At 35.8% G+C, this 27999-nt stretch overlaps 1 protein-coding gene across 3 annotated transcripts in view; it reads right to left on the reverse strand.

Moving 5' to 3' along the window:
• Positions 1-27999, reverse strand: part of SOX6 (SRY-box transcription factor 6) — a 636354-nt gene that overhangs the window by 106451 nt on the left and 501904 nt on the right. For 2 of the 3 annotated variants that reach the window (XM_082628667.1, XM_082628666.1), the window contains exons 9-10: positions 26048-26171; positions 9232-9311 (exon numbers count right to left, since the gene is read on the reverse strand). In XM_082628667.1, the coding sequence (XP_082484793.1) occupies positions 9232-9311; positions 26048-26171 (204 nt within the window). Of the gene's footprint in view, positions 1-7621; positions 7745-9231; positions 9312-26047; positions 26172-27999 lie in introns of all 3 variants that reach the window. The other variant, XM_082628665.1, reaches the window with a different exon arrangement.

Below are 27999 nucleotides of genomic sequence, written 5' to 3' on the forward strand. Positions count from 1 at the left end.
CAATCCTTTTTAATTAAAATATCACTTTAAAATACTTTTGGGGCTTCCCTGGTGGCACAGTGGCTGGGAGTCCGCCTGCCGATGCAGGGGACACGGGTTCGTGCCCCAGTCTGGGAAGATCCCACATGCCGCGGAGCGGCTGGGCCCGTGAGCCATGGCCGCTGAGCCTGCGCGTCCAGAGCCTGTGCTCCACAACGGGAGAGGCCACAGCAGTGAGAGGCCCGCGTACCACAAAAAAAACTTTTGGATTAGAAGAATTAAAATTGTTAAAATGTCCATACTACTCAAAGTGATCTACAGATTCAATGCAATCCCTATCAAAGTCCCAATGGAATTTTTTACAGAAATAAAGAAAACAATCCTAAAATTCACATGCAACCACTAAAGACCCCAAATATCCAAAGCAAACTTGAACAAGAACTAGAGGCCTCACACCTCTTGATTTCAAAATATATCACAAAGCTATAGTAATAAAGAAAATGATACTGACATACAATGACTATATAGACCAATGGAACAGAATACAGAGCCCAGAAATAAGCCTACACAAATACAGTCAAATGATCTTTGACAATGGTAACAAGAATACCCAGTGGGGAAAGGATAGTCTCTTCAATAAATGGCATTGGGAAAACTGAATATTCACAAGCAAAATAATGAAATTGGACCTTTATCTTAAACCATACAAAAAAAGTTACCTTGAAATGGAAGACTTAAATGTAAAAGACTTAAATGTAAGGGCTGAAACTGTTGGATATATCTCCAAAGGAATTGATATCAAGATTTCAAAGAGGTGTCTTCACTCCCATGTTCACTGCAGCATTATTCACAATAGTTAAGGCATGAAAGCAACCTAAATGTCCACTGATGGATAAATGGATAAAGAAAATGTAATATGTACATAAAATGGAATATTATTCAGCCTTAAAGAAGAAGGAGGAAATTCTGCCATTTGCAACAACATGGATGAACTTGGAAGACATTATGCTAAGTTAAACCAGACACAGAAGACAAATACTATGTGATACCACTTATATGAGGAATCTAAAATAGTCAAACTCATAGAATCGGAGAGTAGAATGATGGTTGCCAGAGGGTGGGAGAGGGAAAATGGGAAGTATTAGTCAAAGGGCACAAAGTTTCAGTTATGCAAAATAAGTAAATCCTAGACATCTACTGTATAACATAAAGCCTATAGTTAATAACACTGTATTGTATATTTAAAAACTTGCTAAGAGGGTAGATCTTATGTTAAATGTTCTTATCACATAAAATAGTAATAATAATAATAATTATTATAATAATAATGGTGAGAGGAAACTTTTGTAGGTGATGGATGTTTATGGCATAGATTGTGGTATGGTTTCACAGGTACATACTTATCTCCAAACTCATCCAGTTGTATATATTAAGTATGTGCAGCTTTTGTATGTCACTCATACTTCAATAAAGTGGTTTAAAAATGTTTTTGTTCTGCTCAGTCTCTTCTGTTACCCAACATGTCAAAATATTTCATCACATCTTTTTCTGATTTAAATTTCGTGAATGTTGCATATCCTGACTTATTCTGTGGTTGGAAACTGGAGTGAAGCATTTTCTAAAACACTAGAATGTTTTGCTTTCAAACCTTCCCCTATATTCTTAATCACGTCATCTCTCTTAATTTCAAGGTAGCTCATTATAACACATAAGCATACGATATATGATATATGATACCAACCAAACAATACCTCAAAACTCCAGTTTGGGAAAAACAGGAATAGAAATACCTGTCATTATTTTAGAAACCACTGCATGTTACAAGCAGTCTGTTTAAATACAAGTATTCAAATACTGGGAGTTCCCTGTTGTGTGTATTAATTAGTGAGGCTGGAGCTAAATGAATGCTGGTGGAGATGTTACACTAGGAAAGATAGAGGACGGCACTGATTTTGTAACTCCAAGGTCTTGGGCTCCTACTAAACCATCTCTGTGAGTACAGCTAACCATCCCATCAATCAAATAACTTAAACACAGTGATTAACAGAGCTTGGTGAGAAGAGCCATACTCTCTCAACTTTTAGATACTACCTGAAAATCAATTGAAGATAAAATTTCTAAGAGAAAATCGAGTTTACCCAATGTTTTAAGTGTTAGTAATATTGTAAGTGGTAGTACAAACTTATTCTGCTTCATTGAATAAAATAAGTCAGATTTCCAAACACTAGGAAATGCCTTAATATTTTGCATCCTTCTCTGATCTGCCTATATTTTGTTAATCTTCATCAAGATTCACTTGACACCTGCCATTTTTCTTAAGAAGGTTACCTAGAAATGAAAAGTTGTTTACATGAAATAATGCCTCCTAAAGACAGAGCACTTGGCTGAACATATCCAAAAAAAAAAAAAAATTTCCAAAGAAGCTTGAGTCCCAGATCGCCACCAAAGAGGGAATTCATTAATTCATTCATTTTACCAACTACTGTCCCAGGCAACATTGAGGATTCAACAGTAAACAAAATAGACAAAAATCCCTGAATTCAGTGACACATTCTGAATCAGAGCTAGATCAGAGCTGCCCCTCAGAAGCACTTAGGCAGCAAAGCTAGAGTAGAAATGACTGCTTATTGGGATGTTGGTAAGGTTTTTCCTATTCTGATAATGAATTTTTGTGGAAATCTAATACATGCTTCGTTAACCCATTTACTATTCACAACAACCCTGGGAATAAATATTATCCCCTTTTTATAATGAACATACTGAAAAAAGAAGGTAATTTGAGAACAGTATAGGACAACATAGCAAGTAATAGCGGAAACTCTAATCCAAGATTCTGATTCCAAAATGGAGCTCATTCCATTAGTCCACAGCTCATCTAATCCCAGCTGTAATGGTCCTCCTAAATTCCATCACACTCTTAAAGTCAAAATGGGTGAGAAAAGGCTGATTATGAGAAAAGCAAGCATTTCCCCTCAAAGCACAACCCCATGGTTGGCATCCTCAGAACAAGCTTTGAATCAGTGCATTCCTTTTTCTCTATCAGGTAGCTAGTAATAGGTCACTCTAATCAACTCTTTATTCACCTCTCTATTAGAAATCACAACCTCCAAAGCCCACTCAGCCCAGCTAACTCACCCTCTCATTCCTCCACAGAACTGAGGCATGTTTACAATTTCAAACAAGAAGACAGGGTTTGAGACAGAGAAGAGCATCTATATATAATACCATAAAGATTCAGGCTGGAACTAAAATAGAAATAGAGCATTCTCAATGTTGATGGGCACTTCTTCACTTTCCAGTTGTAGCATGAAAACTGACAATATCATTTAAATAAAATATGTGTTTGTATTCACTTATGCAAAAATTCAATTGTTCTCCATCTTTGCAAACTTCGCAAGACTTTAATAGTTTCATTTAAGAATAACTTAAGGTTGATAGGTTTTTCTAGTGTTTTAAGGCTCTGATTATACTCCTTTCCTCAAATGTTCCCAAAACTACACATAATACCCATCAAATAAAAGTGAAAATATATTTATATTGATTTTAAAATTTTTCATATTTACTTCCTTTCATTTAGGCTACCACCCATACTGTCATTATAAGAACTTGGTTAAAATATGTTCCAACTAAAGCTTGGTAGGCTTTGAATGCTAGATAAAAATCATTCTCTGCAGCTAATGAAGACAGAAACTCTGCCTGTAACAATATTAAGTTTGTTTTCTCTGGTGATTCAGAGAAGTGAGCAATCTGTCAGTAATACATTGAGTGAAATTACTTGTCTTGTAGGAATAACTGCTGACAGTCACTTTATTTCAGGGCTGACCCAAACATCTCCCTGCTGACAAACAAATTACTATGTCTAACTTTGAAAAGGTAACTAGCTTGTTTTTAATTTTGATTGGTCTCTCAGAATCCCTTATACATACACTCAGTCCCATCCTTCATTGTATTAAAAAAAAAAGCAACAAAAAGTGTTTTGGGGGGACAGGTTTGAATTAATGAGTTAAAAAAAAAGTAAAGGAAGAAAACCCTATCATTTGGAACTAAGAAAAAGAATTGTTATTGCTTCATTCCAAGACTGTTACACAGATAAAACTAGTAAGTGTGCCTACTCTACATTAAGACTGGCAGTGCCACCAATGACTGACTGGGTGAGTGAACACATTACCGAGACAGTATTGTAGGAATTAATTTTCTTCAATAAAGTGATTTTTAAGGCTCATGTATTTCACAATCTAAACATATGTCACTGTTTCATAAGCAAAATAAATGGATTAAAATAATACTTTACCAATATGCTGACATGTGGAGATATTTTAATTAGAAATTCTTAAACTGTGTGATATTTAGCTGTTGTATTTGCTAAAGAGAAGCATGCATCATTTAATAAGAAAGCATGAGACAGGTGCATTGCTTTGCATGATATGGTACCAGATTGTATTTAATATAAACTATGAGGCAACATTACTTCCAATTAAAAAACAAAACCAAATTACTTTAGGTACCTATCACACTGAAAGTAACAACAAAAAATGAATCAATACATTAAAATCACTCTTTCGTTAAAAAAAAAGTGTCATTCTGAGCTTAGTTTCTGAGACAATATTTCTTCAGGAACAATCTAACATCTTAGCTATTTAAAGGCCATATTTACATGACTGCCTCATTATACTGGTCCCCCCCTTTTGACTTACTTGAAGGACCAATGCTAACATAGCTGAGGAAAGCAAATGGCAACTGGTCCTGAAATTTATACGGGTAGAGAACTGGAATAAGTAGCAATATAATATATTGTTTACTGTAGCAAATGCCCTCTGTTCTCTAAAGGTCAAAAGCACTGTAACCTTAGAGTTACAGTTTCTGATTGTTCCCAGGGTTAAATACATTATCAAAATTAATGGTTCAAGCCCCTCAACCTTCAGATATATGAGTATTCATGCCTCTATCTGCTGAACTGTTCAACTAAAAATAGCATTCTTTGGCCTTCCCTCTCTTAATATTGTGCTCCTGAGGCAGAGAAAACCATGCCTTAGATCAGCACGGAGTACCAAAAAAAAAAAACAAAAACAAAAAAACTTTTCTGTGTCTTTCTTATTTTAAAGAAAGAAAGAACTGGAATATACTAACGTAAGGAGGATCTTTCCATTTTAAATACCTTTTCTCTACCTGATAACAAAATTTCAGGCTTCCAGAGTATACCTATACTGTTAAGATTACCCAGGCTCATTAATGTTAAAAGTTACAACCTTTGAAGGACAAATTAACTGAACATCAGGTAGAGAGGACCACTTCTGAGCAATGCAGCAGCGTGTGTGTGGAGGTGGTGGTGGTATATATGTGTTATGGTCTTTCTTCCTAAGAATCTCTGATTAGAAGTAAAACCCATTAACATAATTGTAATGCTTAGTATCCACAATTTATCATGATCCTGATTGTTGACACAGCTGTGACATTTAGCTTGTCAAAGGAATGGAGAAAACGCTGGCTAGAAAAGAAAGTAGACTTTAAAATCAATAAAGCAAGATATTATTAAATTTTCTCTCTACTTTTGCTCAAGATTTAAAATGTTAGTGTCTATAGCAGGTTAGATATGGGTGTCCACTGTGCAGTTCATGGAAGTCCCAATAAACATGCTATACTCATACTAGGATAGTTTGAGAAACCTGCCTTTCAAACCAGGTCAATCTTTTCTAAGCAAAGGTTTCCTGACATGCAAGGAAAGGTACAAAAAGTGGAAGCAAGAGAACAGAGCAAGAATAAAAAACAAAAAAACCCAGGAAACTCTCAATCCACCCCAAACTTACACTGCAAAGCTATGAGGGCCCCCTGCCTTACCAGATTCTGTATCTAGTCTCATTAAAGTGGCAGGCATGTGGCATATGTTGTGCTCCTAGATCTGCATTGCTACAGCACTACACAGATCTGGCACTCACATATATGACATCATGGTTTCCAGAAACCCAACAGAAGCCAGATTTGACAGCATCAGGGGTCTGTAATGGTGGGGGGAAGAGAAGTCAACCTAAGTGAAAATTAGTAAAAGACGACACTGGGTAGAAAACTGGCTAAGGGAAGGTTGATGGGTTAGAGCTCAACACCCTCAAGAGAAAATAAAAGTCAAGAGGAGAGGAAGTTTTGAATTTGAGCCAAGGCCACTTGCTTTTACATTCTTTCAAGCACTTAAAAGTTTAACAAACTACCTCTCCTGAGTAGGTAAGCTTGCTAACTGTCATCACACAGAAAGGCTTGTTCTAACGTCCAGTTATCTCACTGCTTGGCAATCCTAAGCACAGTAGATTTTCAGAACGTCCAGAAATATGGCACCTTCTCTACAGCCAAAAGAAAGCCTTAGAAAAGAAATCCCTTCTGGCTGTATAGAAGACAGCAGATATTCTAACAGTATATGCCTTGTCATGTCTGGGTGGAAACTCCCTATATACTTCTTATAATCAAAGGGAAAGGGAAAGGAAGAAGGCAAGCAACAAGGTCTGAACTCTTCCTTAGGCTACTTCCAAGGTGTCCTTTGATCTTGTCCTCTTCCTTCTTCTTAGAAGTGAGCTTTCTCTATCATTTTCCAAAAATGCAGATTCAAAAGCAACAGAGAAGATAATGTCAAAGGGACATGTTATTGATCACATAGTAGTTGATATGTATAGACGGGCAGAGCCAATAGGAGCTGAATATACAACTTTGTTAGATGTAATTGTTTTCTTCTTTTTAAACTGGGTTTACCATCCTAGGTTAGAACATAAATGTAGTATTAGATCTAACCCAGAAAGTTAAAGTGTATTTCAGTGTGAGATAACCTGTCTCCTTTTTTTGTGATTCAACAGATAGCTAGCAACCCTCCAGCATCTGATAGTCCCCCGAGAGGTACTCCAATGATATAGGAGAGGAATTAAGCATGATAATGGAGAGAGGAGGACTGGGTCCCTATAGGAGAAAGGGGTTTGGTTTTCAAAAGAGCCGTATGAGCCATCTTCTCCCATGTAGTAAGAATATCCCACAAAAACAACAAAGAACTTTATTGCAAGTTAAATATGAAAGGGCTACTATAGTAGTTTATGGGGCAAAAAGCAACCAGTCAGGCTCAGGCACCCAACCTCACTTCAGCCAGAGAAAACTAAATTTGAAAAACTGAATTTGGTAGAGTTAGAAATCCTGGATAATAACTCTGACTCAAAGAATATTTCATAACCTTGGTTAAATAACTTGACCTCTCTGAACCTCCATTGTTTTGTCTGTGAAAGCAGAATTATGTTTTATCAACTCTATAGGGTTGTTACATGGTCAAATGAGTTATTTTTCTTTTAATGTTTAAGTGTTTTTTAACTACTATGCAGCATTATACACACACAAAAAAGAGTAAGGGAAATAAAGATGGTTTTGAAAGCACTCATAATGTAAAGAATTTGCCTAAATATATAGCAATAAACAATGTATTTCAGAGGCATTGGTTTGGGGTTTGCCTTTTTCTCTGAAAGAAAAAGGAGCAAAAATGAGCCTCCTTAGGAATGAGAAAAAGGGAAAGATTATGTTTTAGTGTTTAGGTTGAGTGTTTGCCACTTTTTAAAAAAAGCCTAGAATATGACTGAACAATCCAGTCCCCCACCCAATGAAGCACCAATGGAAGTATTCATACCTCAATCTGTTTGTGGTTGTAAGAGTGGCCACCACCATGTTCAAAGGTGTCCAAACTCCTGCCAAAACGGTCACTTAGGCCCTTTAGCCTTGGGTTAATTTGTGGGTGGGAGACATGACCTTTCTGTTTAGTAGCATATTCAGAAAAAAAAAAAAAAGACAAAACATACTATCAGAACTCATGAAACAGAACACATATTTCTAAACCCAGGGTATTGACCACACCAAAGAATAGAAAGTAGGTTTAGGACTCAGATACTCTCTTTCACAGAAACTTGATTATAGGATCAAACTGCTTTCTTATTTTTGCCTCTGACTCAAGAAGACACTCAATAGCATAGCTATGGAAAAAGGAGAAATAGATTAGATTGATTATGAGTGAGGTTTCTTTTTATATTTTTACCAACTGCAGTAAGTTCCCCTGTCAGTAGTAGAGAAGGTGAGGGTTTAGAAGAGAGGTAGGGTTGCTGCTTTCATTAGGCAAAATATCTAGCTCTGCTAGGCAGTCCATAATGGATAACATCTTCAAGACTTTCTGGATGAGGCTTATGACAAAAACTTCTCAAATTACTGCAAAAATTCTTTATTTGTAGACCCAGTTGAAGATGCTCAAAATGATACTTTTTCACGGTAAAATATCTGTACATTTTTTACATTCAAGTCATATGAGAATAATAGCAAAGAAGAAACAAAAATGCCTAGTTAGATGCTATTCCCTAGACTATTTAAGAAAATTCAAAAAAAAATCACAGGAAATTATAAGAATAAAAAACTATCTTTATCCACTGTATTGAAATTCAAGTTACCATACATTTTCTAAACGTTCAAATACTGAAGGTTTAACCATTATTTTAATGATATTATCTTTTTGTTTTTGTTAAAATATACACTCATATTTAAAGTCAATTTCCCATTAAGATGGCAGTGCTAGAAGGGTATAAAGAATACTTAGTCCTATTGTTAACCCCCCGCACCATTTTACTATGAAGAAGAGAAGGTGCAAGTGATTTTTTAATTTAGCTTCCAAAACACTTTCTCTCCAATTTTAGTTTCATAGGTAAAGAACACTAACCCAGAATTTGGTCAGACACCATGCCCAGACTTTTGACCTGGCATGAGGATGAGGATGAGGATGAGGATACACATATTCAGGGGCAAAGTGTTTACATTTTCCAAACAGTTAAAGTAATTTGGTAATAACAACCTCCTATTCTATGAGCTGCAAGAAGGAAAATATCCAACATTGTTTTCTGTTTTGATGCTTATGTGTAAAAGCTAATTGGACATGAATGGAGACGTGGATGAAGAATTGATAAGGAAAAAGCTTACATACCCAATAACAGCCATAACAACCAGCCATAAAAAATTGTAAAACCATTAACTTACCTGATCGAGAATATACAGTACTGTTATAATGTCATTTTTTCCTTTAAAAATATTGACACTGACAGTTTTCTATTTGCAGTATGGTAAGTACATAAGGTGTTAATCCTTCTAGGCTATGCTTAAAAAATTATTTAATATCCAGGCCATTATTTAGCATACAGCTGGTTAGCAGTTTTTCACTAAAGTACTGGCTCGTATCCCACATTTTTTTCTTCTGGCACTTACCTGGAGCTGTAAAGGGCTGAGGCCAGAAGCAGCAGCAGCTGCCATTGTTGATGGAATGAACTGTACGGGGTAGTTATCACCTGTCGGAAAGAACAATGCATACAGGTTTAGACAATGAACAGGGAATCACAGCAGACAAGTACAAACATGGTCCTTGGATTGCCGGAGCTTTACAACATTGCTCTAAGCCCAAACATCTGCAGAAACAAAAGGCTTAGTTGGGCACAGACTTGCACTCCTGCCTTGGAACTTTTTGTTAACAGATAGCTGGTAGGCAAACTGGCAAAACATGAATGTGATGTTAAAAAAATTAAATGTGCAATTCAAGCATGTTCACTCCATTACAAATCTTGTAATACATCATTTTTTTAAGAGTAAAAAAAATATCTTAAAGCCAGGCTGACATTCAGTTCACTGAGAAAGCATTAAGGCTTTTACATTAAAACAACAAAACGTTTTGCCTTGGTAGGCAAGGCAGAGTATTACAGTCCAAAAAAGATTAAGAATTACTGACTGTCCATAACCCTCACATTTATTTTATAAAAAATAGAGGAAAAAAATTAAATGCAACCTCTTTAATTTGATAGGGGTAAGAGAGAAGCTAATCTTATCTGCCAACATTCTATGAAATGCCTGGTATCCCAAATAGAGTGGAAACTATGTTTTTCTGCACTAACTTCCAGTGGAACCTAGTACAGAATCATGCACACACACTAGGCACTCATCACTTATTCTTTGATGATGATTTGATTAAATAAACACACATTTTACATGTGATATCTGCATTAAATGTCTGGTCGAGATTGAGCATGGTTTAGCAGAGATCAATGCTACATCTTAATGTGTTTCTGGCTCCAGACCACTCCTAAACAGGGGGGCTGAAGTACCTTCTGTGACCTAAGAACATAGGCTGTATGAAGCGAACAACCTGAAGAACCAAGAGAAAGTGATGAGGAATGTATTGTGATAGTGGTAACTGAAATCAAAATTAATACTTATGGATAAATTACACAATATCAATGATTTAATGGAGTATCACTTTGACTTCAGCTACTTATTTAAAGTCAGTGTTATGTACAGTCTCTAGGCTATATTTTAATAGGCTGTTCCTCCACATTTGACATTCACAATAATCATGCTGTTTTGCATGAAATTTTCCACACTAAAAGCTGAATATAATAATGAGAAGTATAGAAAGAATCACAGTAATAAAGGTAGTCAACTAGAAAGCAATAAAACCTCTTTTTTTCTGCATGGACACTAATACCTGGAGCCTTCCTGGTGCCCCTGGTTCGTTGGAACTCATCCTGTTTGCCACATGAAGCTCCACTCAGCTGGCCCAACGTAAATGTTAAGTTGCTTTCACTTTTAACAAATTGTAAACTTCTAATCTACACAGTCTCTTTGCATCATATCCATAATACCTCATCAGACCATTGAGCACAGTGTGCGCTTGTACACAGTCCAGTAACAATTGGCTTCTGATTGCATATGGAGCACTGCTACAATGCATTCACTAACACTATATTGTGCTAGTCTCCTATGGAGTAATGTTCAAAATATCCGATCTTGTTTTTCCCCTTCCATGAGGTTGATTTTGGTTTGCAGTGCTACATGAGCTTTTTAAAAAAGATAACTAGGCCAAATTATTTTTTATGGTAAATGACTGCCGCTTTATGCTTAAATAATTCTACTGATCCTCTTGATATTTAAACTAAATTATGTGAAGAAACAATATCCTAATCTAAGTCAAACAGTATTTCTTTGGTTGACATCTTATCAGGTTAAAAAAATCACAAAATGATGCTGAATTAATGATGCTTCAAAAACAGAGAAAAAAAAATCACCATTCCAACCATCAACATGGGCTGCCTCTCAGAACATTTTAGAGCTGTTCTTTCTTTAAATATCATGCATTATTCATACTAACTCTAAACCATAACCCCCCTCCCTGTAAGTTTAATACCAGTTGTTTTATTTGTACTAAAACATTTTTCATGTCAAACATATTTAAAAAAATCAAACTCTAAAAGAATTCCCTGGGGCACTCCTTTTTTCATAGCTGTCATGCTTCTATGCTATGAAATAGCTGATTTTTTTTTTTTATAGTTTTTGGCTTGCCAGTTAATTTATTACCATCTCTACCACACCCTGTAGTACTCTCCAGCTCACCTGCTGGCTACAAACAGCTTTCTTTCCACTGCTGACAAGCATATTTTTAAAATGTTTTTAACCTTTCTGCTGGTTTGAATCTGTATATCTGAATATAATCTTTGGAAAGCTATGTCTCCAGAACATATTGTATCAATACCAAAAGTAAAAATGAATACATTAGAGCAACTGAGTATATCACAGGGAATGATCAGAAGAGAGAGAAAAAGGAAAAGGCCAGAGAGGGAGAAGGTAAGGGTGAAGAAGAGGGGGGTTAAAAGTAGAAGAGAAGGTTTAAGAGGGAGAGGGATTTAGAGTACTGTGAAGTTTAATTCTTTTAAAAAGTTACAAGCTTCCCCCCCCTCCCCCTCGCCTTTAATTGTCTCTGTGTAAGAGTCGATCAAGAAAAAGTTCTCAGTGGCTGACTTGGCAAGGAATCAGTCAACATGTTGTAGCAATTTTTTTCAAATTTGTCTCTGGATTTGAAATGCTTGCGTGAGGACCCATTCTCTTTAAATCTGTACAAAAGAAGATGAAGCCTGTTGAAACAGGTTGGTTTTAGGCACTACCGTAATCTGGCCCTTGCTACCTCTAGTATAAGTAGACAACCTCCAAATGCCAATTTGGGAAATAATGCCCATTACATAAATCCATCTTTCCAGGCTTCTAGGTTTTCCAACTGATTACTTTTATCTGAAGCTTACAGAGCAAATATGAAACAGGAGTTACAGCCTATAGGACATTTGCCTGACATTAGTTTCACTTGCCACAATAACCAACATTGCTTTGGGATCAAAGCAGCTCCACAGCAAGAGTCCCTGAATGACAGGAAGTATATTTTCTAATTTTCAGGGAAACCGAAAGGAAGCCGAAACTTATTAAGACTTAAACACAGGAAAAGGAGGAGCTTGTATCATGAACCTAGGACCCATTAGACTCAGACTACCTCCTGCAAGAATACTCCTAGTTTGTGTAATTCAGATACAAACTTCACTTTTATTAAAAAGTCAAAAATCCCATGGTTAAAATTCTGTCCATTTACTTTGATTCCTCAGAAAGACAAGGGACTGGGTTGGTTGCAGTCTTCTGAGATACTAACTTCAGATATTAACCTATTTAGAGAGTTTGGGAGGAGTAGAGAAGAAAAATACGTTAAACTAGGAGACAGGACTCAAAGATTCTTCAGTTACTGGCTCAAAGTCTCATACCTTATTTTCCACCCTCCAAAACAGAAGAAAGATATACTACACACCCCTCATCTCACAGATCATTGTCTGGTGGTATCACAGGATGATGGTAAGTTATTTGAGTTGCCAAATAACTCATAGATAGACCTCACTTTTATGAGCTATCATCATTTTTGCTACAATATGGAAATATTTCAGTTACAGCCACCAGTACAGACTTGGACATGCCACATTGCATCTTGCCTGGATGCATGTATTCAGAATAGCAAAATATTATAACTTCTGTGTATTCTGAGGGAATGCCATAATCAATCTGAATTTATCTTTGTGAGACAGCACACTGCAGCAAAAGTTAGTAGGCAATGAGTGACACATTTAGAATCTTAAAAAGAAAGCAAAATCTTTAATTTGTTCTGAGAACAATTGGAGAAAAAAATTGCCATGGATCATAGTATATATTGCTGAGCTCACCATGCTCTTATTTCTCCTGCTAAATTTCTCCTCTATTCATCAAAGAATAGACCAATGATGAGAAGAGTCTTGATCTCAAGACTTTTTCTAAGAGCATCTGCATTGTTTTTCATACCTTTAAAGAAGCTAAGAATCAAGGATCAATCTTAATTTCTTTACTTATTTCATAGATGCATCCAAACTCTTGGCTAATCATATGAAAATCATGGGATTTGTCACAATAGCAATTAAATAAGTGAGTATGGACAAAATGGTATACATGTATCCCCATTACAAGAAATTAACTTAAAATAACAACTTAAAGTTCATGACTTAATAACTCACCAATGATATAGCCTCCATGTATGAAGAAGGGCACAGTTAAAATAATCTCAATCACCATAAAACTAGGTTAGTTTATACAGGTGAGCATATATAGTTCCTTTTTGGACCTCACCACTCTTATTTAAAAAGGAGAGTACTAACCTGAAGAACCTCAGAAATGCTTTGATTTCAAGTAGATGGATTTAATGAATAAAGTATTCCAGCAATAGTGGTACATGCCTCTGTCTTAAATAGTCAAGAAGAGCTAGAAATGGCTAGCTTCACAAGATGTCATCTGGATAATCCCATACATATAAATCACATTTTTTATACACACACACTCACAAAAGCTAGACTTTTCTTCATATCTTACACACTTAGATCATGCCTGCAAGAGTATAAAATGTCAAATATTCAGAATTTCAGTCTGAATTCTATCTCCACTAATTTCTAGATGTGAAAGTTTGGAAAGTTAATTTACTTCTTTGACTTTTAGTTTCTTTTTTTCTTTTAACAAAATATAGATAATGCCACTTATATCTTAGAGTTGTTATAAAAATTAAATGAGAATATATATGTATATTCATATACATGTATACATATATATTTATATATATAGATATCAGCAAATAAATGGTTCTCAGTAAATGCTAACCAAAACAAAGGAATTAAAAAGAAGTATTAGGTAGCAACTGTACATCAGCAAATTAGACAATCTAGAAGAAATGGACAAATTCCTTGAAACATACAAATTACATAAACTGTCTCAAGGAGAAATAGATAATATAAACAAACCCATAACAAGTAAAGAGATTGAATCAGTAATCAAAAACCTCCCAATAGGGCTTCCCTGGTGGCGCAGTGGTTGAGAGTCTGCCTGCCGGTTCAGGGGAGGCGGGTTCGTGCCCCGGTCCGGGAAGATCCTGCGTGCCGCTGAGCGGCTGGGCCTGTGAGCCATGGCTGCTGAGCCTGCGCATCCGGAGCCTGTGCTCCGCAACGGGAGAGGCCACAACAGTGAGAGGCCCGCGTACCGCAAAAACCAAAACAAAACAAAACCTCCCAATAAAGAAAATTCCTGGACTGAATTTTTGGCCTCACCAATAAAGTCTATTGAACATTTAATAAAAATTAACACTAATCCTTATAAAATCTTCAAAAATATTGAAGAGGAAACACTTCCTAACTCTGAGGTAATGAAGCCAGTGTAACCTTGATAACAAAGCCAGATAAAGACATCACAGGAAAATAAAATTATAGAACAATATTCTGTATGAATATTAAAATCCTCAACAAAATATTAGCATATTGAATCCAACAGCATATCAAAAGGATTATTCACCATGACAAAGTAGGATTTATCCCAGGAATGCAAGGGTGGTTCAACATTAAAAATAAAAAATCAGTGCAATACATAACATTAATAGAACAATGGGGGAAAAACACACATGATAATCTCAATTGATGCAGAAAAGGCATGTGACAAAATCCAACATCTTTTCATGATAAAAATTCTCAGAAAAAACTAGGAATAGAGGGAAAGTTCATCAACATGATAAAGGGTATTTATGAAAAACCCACAGCTAACATCACACTTGGTGGTAAAAGACTGAAAGCTCTTCTACTAAGATCGGGGACAATTATACCCATTTTCACTGTTGCTATACAACACTGTCCTAGAAGTTCTAGTTAGTACTAGAAAGAAAGAAAGAAAGAAGAGAGAGAGGGAGGAAGGAAGGGAAGGAGGCAGGGAGGGGATAAGGAAGGAAGGGAGGAAGGGAGAAAGAAAGAGGCAAACAAAATTGGTAAAAATAGGTAAAACTATGTCTATTTGCATATGAAGTGGTCCTATATGTAGAAAATTCCAAAGAATTCATAAGAAAGCTACAAGAGCTAATAAATAAATTCAGCAGTTTCAGGGTAGAAGATTAACACACAAAAATCAACTGTGTTTCTATATACTAGCAATGAACAATCCAAAAGGAAATTAAGAAAGCAATTCTATTTACAATAGCATCTAAAAGAATCAAATACTTAGGAATAAACTTAACTAAAGAGGCAAAGACTTGTACACTGAAAAACTATAAAACATTTCTGAAAGAAATTTTTAAAGATCTAAATAAATAGAAAGGCATCCATGTTCATAGACAGGAAGACTTAACATTGTTAAGATCAAAAAAGTAATCTACAGACTCAGTAAAATCTCTACCAAAATTCCAACAATCGTTTTTTACAGAAATGGAAAAGCCAATCCTCAAATTTATATGGAATTGCATGGGGCCCCAATAGCCCAAACAATTTTGAAAAGACAAATAAAGTTGGAAGACTCATACTTTCTGATTTCAAAATTTACTACAAAGCTAGAGTAATTAAAACAGTATGATACTGGCATAAGAACAGATATATAGACTAATGAAACAGAATAGAGAGCCCAGAAATAAACCCTTACATATAGTTAATTGATTTTTTACAAGGGTACCAAGACCATTCATTGGGGGAAAGACATCTTTTCAACAAATGGTGCAGGAAAAACTGATATCCGCATGCAAAAGAATGAAGTTGGACCCTTAATTTATACCATATATAAAAATTAACTGGAATGGATCAAAGACCTAAACTTAAGTACTAAAACTATAAAACTCTTAGAAGAAAACATAGGAGTAAATCTTTGGATTTGGCAATGATTTCATGGATATGACAGCAAAAGCACAGGCAACAAAAGAAAAAATAGATAAATCAGACTTCATCAAAATTAAACAATTTTGTGCATCAAAGGATACTATCGAGTAAGTGAAAAGACGACCTACAAAATGAGGAAAAAAACTTGCAAATCATATATTTGATACAGGATTAATATCTAGAATATATAAGAACTCCTAAAACTCAATAAAGACAAAACAAACAACCCAATTCAAAAATAGGCGATGTACTTAGACATTTCCAAGGAAGATATACAAATTTCCAATAAGCACATGAAAAGATGCTCAAAATCATTAATCATCAGGGAAATGAAAAACAAAACCACAATGAGATACCACTTCACATCTACTAGGATGGCTATATTTTTTTTAAAAAAATGGAAAATAACAAGTATTGGTTAGGATATAAAGAAATTGGAACACTCTTGCATTACTGGTGGGAATGTAAAAGGTACAGCCCCTAAAGAAATCAGTTTGATGGTATCTCAAAGGGCTAAACATAGAACTACCATATGACACAACAATTCCATTCCTACGTGTATATCTAAAAGAACTGCAAGCAGGGACACAAACAGGTATTTGTATACCAATGTTCACAGCAGCATTATTCACAATAGCCAAAATATGGAAACAACAGAAATATCCATCAACAGATGAATGGATAAACAAACAAATATATAGACATAGACATATATATACAATGGGATATTATTCAGCCATAAAAAAGAATGGACTTTTGATATATACTACAATATGGATGGGCCTTGAAAACATTATGCTTAGTGAAATAAGCCAGATGCAGAGGGACAAATGTTGTATGATTCCATTTATATGAAGTACCTAGAATAGGCAAATTCATATAGAAAGATAGTAAAATAGAGGTTACTGGGGATTCAGGGTAGGAGGATAGGGAGAGTTATTGTTTAATGGCCACAGAGTTTTTGTTGGAGATGATTGAAAGTTTGGGGTATAGATAATGGTAATGGTTACAAAAAACTGCAAATGTATTAATATCACTGAGTTGTACATTGAAAAGTGGTTAAAATAATAAATATTATTTTATGTATATTTTACCACAATTTTTTTCTTAAAGAAACAGCAGGTATACTAGTAAAATTGCTTTTGGTCATCAGGCAGAGAGACAATATATCTCAGTCAAAAGCTCAGTTTTTGGACCACATTTCTAATGGATAAGAATGCAGTTTAATGTAGTTAAATTTACTTAGTTTCATGGTCAGACTTTATCCCCAAACATAGTGTTTTAGAATTTTCAAAGAACTTTCATACATTTTAACAAATTTAATCTTCACACCCATGCTGAGCAGTGGACAACTCATGACATATTTTTTTAGATGACAAAAATGAGAGGCTCAGCAAGGTTCAGTGATATGTTCAAGTAAGAATTAAATAAAATAATGTAAAATATTTAACACAGTGTTTGGTACAACGTAATTATTCAATAAACTTTAGCTGTTATCATATTATAAACAGTAAGTAAGTATAGGAGTCATGAGCAGGCAGACATCCTACTCCTAGGATCTCCTGGGAAACTTTAAGGGTGCTACTCCAGCAGCAATCATTTTAAAAATCCCAACTACATGAAGTCCATGGGTCAGCTGCATCATCCCTGGCACACAAAGGATGCTATCCAGTGTTTTTATTTTACAGTCAATTCAATCACTCTAATATACACGTTGGCAGCTATGAAAGAGGCTTAACCTTTTAGTTTTCTCAGTCATAGGTACTCAATTATATTCATCTTACCATGGATTTCTATATCTCTCAGCATCATGATGTGAAAGAGCAAAGCAACCAAACTTCTGTGGTTTATGTTCTGGGCCCTGATAAGTTCCTTTTTAGAAAGATGTCTCTAATTTTTTAAAATAGGTGGGGTTTAATTAGGGATTACAACTCAATAAAAGAATTTCAGCAGAGATTATTTTGATACATGTTCCCCTGAAACTGTACAATCCCCATCAACAACATGCCTCCTCAGCAACTCACCGGGGTGGGAGAGCTTGCTTGGTGTTCACTACCCATGGGGGCCCTGAAATGTCCAGAATAATGGGTCAAATTATCTGAAGAGGAGAAGTTGATAGCCCTAAATATATTTGTTTAGAATGTACTAATATGGATTCAGAAACAGTCAACTTTAACAGGAAACATCAGCCCAAGGTGGTCCTTGCTTTCTGGAAATGAAGACAATTATTCAATCAGTTGAAGGCACAAACACCATGGAATTGTTTCAGGTTATGGGAAGGTGAAAAAAGAACAAAAAGAGAGCCATTTATTTTGTAATTCACTAAAAACCAATGTAGCACTTATTCTTCTTCTTGCTTAGGGGATCAAACTATAAAGTTACACCACCATTTCAAGGCTTTTATATGTGACAACACTACTCCTTTAAAACTTTAGTCATTGTCTCACAAGTGAAATTATAGCTATAGCTCAGTTTGGGGCAAAAAAGTTTTCCTTGTACAGACACCAGTCAAACAGTATTCTCCTTTCCCAGTTTGTGTGAATGACAAGAACACTGCATAGAGTGTCTCCTAAGTATGTAATGTCTCTCCCAGTAGCATATGAACACATAATTTTAATCCTTTTAAAGTATAATTTTTATATACAATAAAACCTGAATTAGCCAAAGTATTGAAGAATTTAGAGTTCTGGTTAATTCAGTTCTCTGACATAACTTAGGGGTCGCCAGATAATAACATTTTTACCAGACTTGCTTGTGATTAAAAATCATCGTACATGTCCAAATCCACTGTCCTGCCCTAAACAACAGGTTTTAGCCAACATAATCAAATCCAGCTTTGCTACTCCAAGGCACTACTCTATGCTGCACAGATGCTGTTCAGCTGGGGTAACTCACTACTGCACAATATTGCCTCAATGTCTAGATTCTCCTTACTTACATACTGTAATCTCAGTGATACTGTGCAAGAGGACTTTTTATAAAATGGTCCAAACTCATTGACTATATAACAGTATCTTCCCCCATAAAAAACAGCATTATTCCACCAGACCAAACAAATGAAGAGGAAATAGGCAGTCGACCTGAAAAAGAATTCAAAGTAATGAAAGTAAAGATGATACAAAATCTTGGAAATACAAGAAACGTTTAACAAAGAACTAGAAACTAAAGAGAAAACAAACAATGATGAACAACACAATAAACGAAATTAAAAATTCTCTAGAAGGAATCAATAGAATAACTGAGGCAGAAAAATGGATAAGTGACCTGGAAGATACAATAGTGGAAATAACTACCACAGAGCAAAATTAGGAAATAAAAAGGAAAAGAATTGAGGACAGTCTCAGAGACCTCTGGGACAACATTAAATGCACCAACATTCGAATTATAGGGGTCCCCGAAGAAGAAGAGAAAAAAAAGGGACTGAGAAAATATTTGAAGACATCATAGTTGGAAACGTCCCTAATATGGGAAACAAAAGAGTCAATCAAGTCCAGGAAGCGCAAAGAGTCCCATACAGGATAAATCCAAGGAGAAACACACCAAGACACATATTACTCAAAGTATCAAAAATTAAATACAAAGAAAAAATATTAAAAGCAGCAAGGGAAAAGCAACAAATAACATACAAGGGAATCCCCATAAGGTTACCAGCTGATCTTTCAGCAGAAACTGTGCAAGCCAGAAGGGAGTGGCAGGACATATTTAAAGTGATGAAAGGGAAAAACCTACAACCAAGATTACTCTACCCAGCAAGGATCGCATTCAGATTCAACTCAACAGAGAAATTAAAACCTTTACAGACAAGCAAAAGCTAAAAGAATTCAGCACCACCAAACCAGCTTTACAACAAATGCCAAAGGAACTTCTCTAGAGAAGCAGGAAACACAAGAGAAGGAAAAGACCTACAATAACAAACCTAAAACAGTTAAGATCATGGTAATAGGAACATACATATCGATAATTACCTTAAATGTAAATGGATTAAATGCTCCAACCAAAAGACATAGACTGGCTGAATGGCTACATAAACAAGACACGTATATATGCTGTCTACAAGAGACCAACTTCAGACCTAGGGACACATACAGGCTGAAGGTGAAGGGGTGGAAAAAGATATTCCATGCAAATGGAAATCAAAAGAAAGCTGGAGTAGCCATTCTCATATCAGACAAAATAGACTTTAAAATAAAGACTATTACAAGAGACAAAGAAGGACACTACATAATGATCAAGGGATCAATCCAAGAAGAAGATATAACAGTTGTAAATATTTATGCACCCAACATAGGAGCACCTCAGTACATAAGGAAAATCCTAAAAGCCATAAAAGGGGAAATCGACAGTAACACAATCATAGTAGGGGACTTTAACACCCCACTTTCACCAATCGACAGATCATCCAAAATGAAAATAAATAAGGAAACATGAGCTTTAAATGACACATTAAACAAGATGGACTTAATTGATATTTACAGGACATTCCATCCAAAAACAACAGAATACACTTTCTTCTCAAGCGCTCATGGAACATTCTCCAGGATACATCATATCTTGGGTCACAAATCAAGCCTCAGTAAATTTAAGAAAACTGAAATCATATTAAGTATCTTTTCCAACAACAGCACTATGAGACTAGATATCAATTACAGGAAAACAAACTGTAAAAAACACAAACACATAGAGGCTAAACAATACACTACTTAATAACCAAGAGATCACTGAAGAAATCAAAGAGGAAATCAAAAATTACCTAGAAACAAATGACAATCAAAACACGACAACCCAAAACCTATGGGATGCAGCAAAAGCAGTTCTAAGACTGAAGTTTATAACAATACAATCCTACCTCAAGAAACAAGAAACATCTCAAACAAACAACCTAACCTTACACCTAAAGCAATTAGAGAAAAAAGAACAAGAAACCCCCAAAGTTGGCAGAAGGAAAGAAATCATAAAGATCAGATCAGAAATAAATGAAAAAGAAGTGAAGGAAACAATAGCAAAGATCAATAAGACTAAAAGCTGGTTCTTTGAGAAGATAAACAAAATTGATAAAGCATTAGCCAGACTCATCAAGAAAAAAAGGAAGAAGACTCAAATCAACAGAATTAGAAATGAAAAAGGAGAAGTAACAACTGACACTGCAGAAATACAAAGGATCATGAGAGATTACTACAAGCAACTATACGTCAATAAAATGGACAACCTGGAAGAAATGGACAAATTCTTAGAAAAGCACAACCTTCCGAGACTGAACCAGGAAGAAATAGAAAATATAAACAGACCAATCAGAAGCACTGAAATTGAGACTGTGATTAAAAACCTTCCAACAAACAAAACCTCAGGACCAGATGGCTTCACAGGAGAATTCCATCAAACATTTAGAGAAGAGCTAACACCTATCCTTCTCAAACTCTTCCATAATATAGCAGAGGGAGGAACACTCCCAAACTCATTCTACAAGGCCACCATCACCCTGAGACCAAAACCAGACAAAGATCTCACAAAAAAGGAAACTACAGGCCAATATCACTGATGAACATGGATGGAAAAATCCTCAACAAAATATTAGCAAACAGAATCCAACAGCACATTAAAAGGATCATACAACATGATTAAGTGGGGTTTATCCCAGGAATGCAAGGATTCTTCAATATACGCAAATCAATCAATGTGTTAAACCATATTAACAAATTGAAGGAGAAAAACCGTACGATCGTCTCAATAGAGGCAGAAAAAGCTTTCGACAAAATTCAACACGCATTTATGATAAAAACCCTCCAGAAAGTAGGAATGGAGGGAACTTACCTCAACATAATAAAGGCCATATATGACAAACCCACAGCCAACATCATTATCAATGGTGAAAAACTGAAACCATTTCCACTAAGATCAGGAATAGGACAAGGTTGCCTACTCTCACCACTATTATTCAACATAGTCATGGAAGTTTTAGCCCCAGCAATAAGAGAAGATAAAGAAATAAAAGGAATCCAAATTGGAAAAGAAGAAATAAAACTGTCACTGTTTGCAGATGGCATGATACTATACATAGGGAATCCTAAAGATGCTACCAGAAAACTACTAGAGCTAAGTAATGAACTTGGTAAAGTAGCAGGATACAAAATTAATGCTCAGAAATCTCTTGTAGTCCTATGCACTAACAATAAAAAATCTATAGGAGAAATTAAGGAAACACGCCCATTTACCATTGCAACAAAAAGAATAAAATACCTAGGAAGAAACCTACCTAAGGAGACAAAAGACCTGTATGCAGAAAACTATAAGACACTGGTGAAAGAAATTAAAGATGATACAAACAGATGGAGAAATATACCATGTTCTTGGATTGGAAGAATCAACATTGTGAAAATGACTATACTACCCAAAGCCATCTACAGATTTAATGCAATCCCAATCAAATTACCAATGGCATTTTTCACAAAACTAGAAGAAAAACATTCACAATTTGAATGGAAACACAAAAGACCCCGAATAGCCAAAGCAATCTTGAGAAAGAAAAATGGAGCTGGAGGAATCAGGCTCCCTGACTTCAGACCATACTACAAAGCTACAATAATCAAGACAGTACGGTACTGGCACAAAAACAGAAATATAGATCAATGGAACAGGAAAGAAAGCCTAGAGATAAACCCATGCACATATGGTAAGCTTACCTTTGATAAAGGAGGCAAGAATACACAATGGAGAAAAGACAGCCTCTTCAATAAGTGGTGCTGGGAAAACTGGACAGCTACATGTAAAAGAATGAAATTAGAACACTCCCTAACACTATACACAAAAATAAACTCAAAATGGATTAAAGACCTAAATGTAAGACCAGACACTATAAAACTCTTAGAGGAAAACATAAGCAGAATACTCTCTGACATAAATCACAGCAAGATCTTTTTTGACTGACCTCCTAGAGTAATGGAAATAAAAACAAAAATAAACAAATGGGACCTAATGAAACTTAGAAGCTTTTGCACAGCAAAGGAAGCCATAAACAAGACAAAAAGACAACCCTAGAATGGGAGAAAATATTTGCAAACGAAGCAACAGACAAAGGATTAATCTCCAAAATATACAAACAGCTCACGTAGCTCAATATCAAAGAAACAAACAACCCAATCCAAAACTGGGCAGAAGACCTAAATAGACATTTCTCCAAAGAAGGTATACATATCGCCAACAAACACATGATAGGATGCTCAACATCACTAATCATTAGGGAAATGTAAATCAAAAGTACAACGAGGTATCACCTCACACCAGTCAGAATGGTCATCATCAAAAAATCTACAAACAGGGCTTCCCTGGTGGCGCAGTGGTTGAGAGTCTGCCTGCTGATGCAGGGGACATGGGTTTGTGCCCTGGTCCAGGAGGATCCCACATGCCGTGGAGTGGCTGGGCCTGTGAGCCATGGCCACTGAGCCTGCACATCCGGAGCTTGTGCTCTACAGCAGGAGAGGCCACAACAATGAGAGGCCTGCGTACCACACACACACAAAAAATCTACAAACAAGAAATGCGGAGAGGGTGTGGAGAAAAGGGAACCCTTTTGCACTGTTGGTGGGAATGTAAACTGATACAGCCACTATGCAGAACAAAATGGAAGTTCCTTAAAAAACTAAAAATAGAACTACCAAACAACCCAGCAATCCCAGTACTGGACATATACCCCGACAAAACCATAACTCAATAAGAGTCATGTACCACAATATTCACTGCAGCTCTATTTACAATAGCCAGGACATGGATGCAACCTAAGTGTCCCTCAACAAATGAATGCATAAAAAAGATGTGTCATATATATACAATGGAATATTACTCAGCCTTTAAAAGAAACGAAATTGAGATGTTTGTAGTGAGGTGGATGGACCTAGAGACTGTCATATAGAGTGAAGTAAGTCAGAAAGAGAAAAACAAATACCGTATGCTAACACATATATATGGAATCTAAAAAAAAAAAGAAAGGTTCTGAAGAACCTAGGGGCAGGACAGGAATAAAGACGCAGATGGAGAGAATGGACTTGAGGGCATAGGGAGGGGGAAGGGTAAGCTGGGACGAAGTGAGAGAGTGGCATGGACATATATACACCACCAAATGTAAAATAGATAGCTAGTGGAAAGCAGCCGCATAGCACAGGGAGATCAGCTCCGTGCTTTGTGTCCACCTAGAGGGGTGGGATAGGGAGGGTGGGAGGGAGACGCAAGAGGGAGGAGATATGGGGATATATGTATATGTATAGCTGATTCACTTTGTTATACAGCAGAAACTAACATACCATTGTTAAAGCAATTATACTGCAATAAAGATGTTAAAAAACAAGAAAACAGTATTATTGTCTTAACAAAATTACATAACATGTCAATTATGTTGATATCTGTGTCTAGAAGAAAATAAGGCCCATAACCTGATTTTGAAATGTGGAGAATTTTAAATTTAAAAACATGGAAATTAAATAGTTTCCACATACAGTTCATTTAAAAAGTTTCCAAAACTGGTGTAGGGATAACAACTCAGATTCAGGTTAAACCAGTAAACTTAGTTTACACCAACATTCCGAAGGACGTCAAGGTGAAGAAAGCTCAAAACTACTTATAGAGATCAGAGAAGAAGTGAACCACTGCATTGACAGTAAGATATTCTCCGACAAAATATTATCTTGTCCTTAATATGGATACTAATTTCACAGAATATAACTTGCTCTAAAAATTCTGCTCTAGAAAAATCAACTTTTAACTTTGAGTAACACAATTTTCATTCACTGTGGTATCCAAAAACCGTTGTTAATCCTAGTTTTGACTCCTTTATATCTGAGGAATTTTTAAAGTCAGTCCTTAAATTAGCCAATCGCTTAAGATCTCTATTCTTTGAATAATTTGGGTTTTGACACAGACATCTTTCCTTTCCTCACAAGGAAGGGGGTTTTCTACCAAAAGCATAAGAGTAATTGATGGCAAAAAAAAGATGTTAAAACCCACTAGGTTTGTTTTTATGCTATTTAGTAACATTCCTTACAGAGAATTTTAGTAAAGTGATTTATACTTTATTATTGCTTTAAGCATATTAAAATACCTTTGTTCACTTTATAAACCCATACACAAAGAAACCGCTGCAGTCAGGTTTGTTGCACTCAGACTGGGTGGTTAATATAATCAGGTTAATATGTTAAAAAGAACTTGACACAGAAATTATTAATGAGTAGAACAAGGTCACTACTTCTGAGCTGAGGTCAGTTACAAAGAATGCACAAATGAAATTCAGGTTGACTTTTTATTTACTTGACTATCTTCTTACGTTGGATTCCTTTGGCAACATATCTTTAAACATTTAAAGCCCTGTTTACAAGGATGCTCTGAAAGAAGCTTCAAACCATTATGCCCCTAATTGAATTCCCCAGGAGTCCAGTAAACTCAGAGGAATAAAGAAAAATCATAACATTTGCTAAATCATCTCAAAACATACTTCACTGCAAGGTTATGTGTCCTGTTTTTTGCGGTTCAAAGATGAATAAGAAAATACAACTGAATGTTTCATTATTTAGACTAAAATCAAAAAGAATTTTACCTATTAGTAGCAAGCTAATTAAATCAGTCCAGTTTTAACTCTTCTTCCAAGAGAAATCAGACAACAAACAATAATAGCATTTTATACTGTATGTGACCACTCTCCTAGAGTAGAAAAGCTCTCAGGAGGAGCAAAGTATCTTTAACCAAAGACAATTATTCACAGTAAAGGTATGAGAGAAAGCTGACAAAAATTTGTAGTCCTGAGGGAAAGTAGCATTTTATCTGTGAATTCAGAACAAACTCAAGTGGAAGAAGAGAAAGCAAAAGTTTTTAGCAACCGATTCGTTTAATAACATGCCCCCTTCACAATTCTAAGTTTACTTTAAAATAGCTTTTATGATCTTTTTATTCATAGTTCCTTCATATGCTTCTGTGCTTGTTGTGATTACTAAGCAAAAACATATGGATCTTAGCATTCCCCAAAGAATGTTAAATCCCTTTCTACTTACCTGGTTTGTATGTTATTCCAGGGGGGAAGAGGAATCCCTGTTGGGCAGCAGCAGCTGCTGCCAGGGTCCGCTGGTCATGTGGAAAAATTGGGATCATGAGCGGAGGCATGTGACCCTGAACCTGCTAAACAGAAGAGAGCCTATGATCAGACAGAGAGCAAATGTATGCCAAGGAGTATTTGTTTTTCACCCCTGGTGGTGTGCTGGTACCCAAATAGCCACCCACTTCTAACCTCATTCCAAATCTGCTCCCTGAGAAAAATTCAGGCTAAATTCACCAAATCCCTTTCAGATTCCACTGGTACACCAAGGACATAACCTCACTGTGAATTTGCCTCATCCCTGCTTCCACTAAATTATAGTTAATGTTTATCTTTTATCTTGACTCTTTTTCCTTTTATTTTCTTTCTTTTTTTAAAACAAAGAACTAGAAGAAATGTTTTCTTCTGTTACCTTACAATGTTGAAAGGTTTTGCCCTTTCACCTGCTTTGCATTCTGTACTTTATTTTGAAAATAGTACTTAGTATCTTTGGTCAGAAAGTAATGTCTAATCGTTATATATTCCAAAAGCTGTAGCTCCCCAGTTTAGGTATCTTATTTCAAAGCCTCGTTGCATTATGTTAAACATATAGCTCTTCAGATTTAAGGCTACTACATCTTGGCTCCCAATTAAACTAATATTCTTTGCCATCCACACCTCGATGTAACACATAAATTGCTTGTCTGGCTAAGCAGTTTTACAGCTTTATGCACTACCATGTAGCTGAGTAATTATGGAGTTGTATTCAGAGAGCACTTCATAATAAATCCTACTATATCAAATTTCATTTGACCTCAATAAATGTATCAAAGAGCACAAAAATGCAAAACAGAAAATCTTCACTCTATATCAGTATTTGTATTCCATATAAAGAAAATAAGAACTATGACAGAATCATGTCTATGAAAATCATATTTTAATTTCCTAGCTCCCTCCCTTACTCTATGCATGCTGCCCTGATTCCAATAGCATCACAGGCCGTGCTGGCTTTTAGGGCATGATTTTATAAATTAAACTATAGGACTTTTGTTATTTAAAGATCAAAACTAGGATGTACTAAGAGAAATGATTTTTAAGTTCAAACTGGGTCTTTGCCCTCCTTACTAGTATAAAAGAGCTGTATTATATCCTGTTTAAGATACAAACCTTTCCCAGTAATTCTACCAACCCCAAACTCTTCCCCCGTTTAAATTCCTAAATCTTCTCTTTAGGCAAAATTCCATATACTGGCTGATGACCCTGTTTAAATAGCACCAACTTGCCTTGTCCTGTCCCTGTTCCCTCCACAGCCAGGGACATAGTGCAAAAATGTTCCTGTGTAGGTCTAAGAGGTTTCATTTACCAACAGTTTCTCTCTAGGGAAAGTCCTAAGATGTGGGTTAATAAAGGGCAAGCAAAAAATAAACACTTTACAGTATTTTTCAGAATTCATTTCTCAGGAAAATCAACTTATAATAAAAAGGTCTTTGTGCAATTACTACCTTGCCAGTGGGGCGTGAAAGAAACTAGCTTTGGGCAGCTATTTTTTCCATTTTAGCTGAGGTAAGCCCAAGTTTTGTACATTAGAGTACCGACTTAGCCTGCTTAAACTGGAGCTGATCCCCTAGCACCCAGGTCTTGCCTTTAACCCTGAAGAAAAGCACTAGGTTTGCTGTTCAACTCCAGCTTGTTGTGACCTGATGCAAACCTGAGATGTCAAAGACGACAGCACTGTTCTATGTCAGAAAATTAAAAAATTATATTTTTGTGGGTGACTATTGTGCAGTGCAAGAGTATATCAAAGGAAATCACTTCATTTACTTCTAGAAATATGGTCCTAGCATGTACCCAGAACACAGCACAGATGCTTCACATTCTAAAGAAAGGAAACAAGAAACTGAGGAGTCTAGGTATCAAATTTATTTATTCTTT

This window comes from Mesoplodon mirus (assembly GCF_964341445.2).
Source record: "Mesoplodon mirus genome assembly, chromosome: 7".
NCBI classification, from domain to species: domain Eukaryota; kingdom Metazoa; phylum Chordata; class Mammalia; order Artiodactyla; family Ziphiidae; genus Mesoplodon; species Mesoplodon mirus.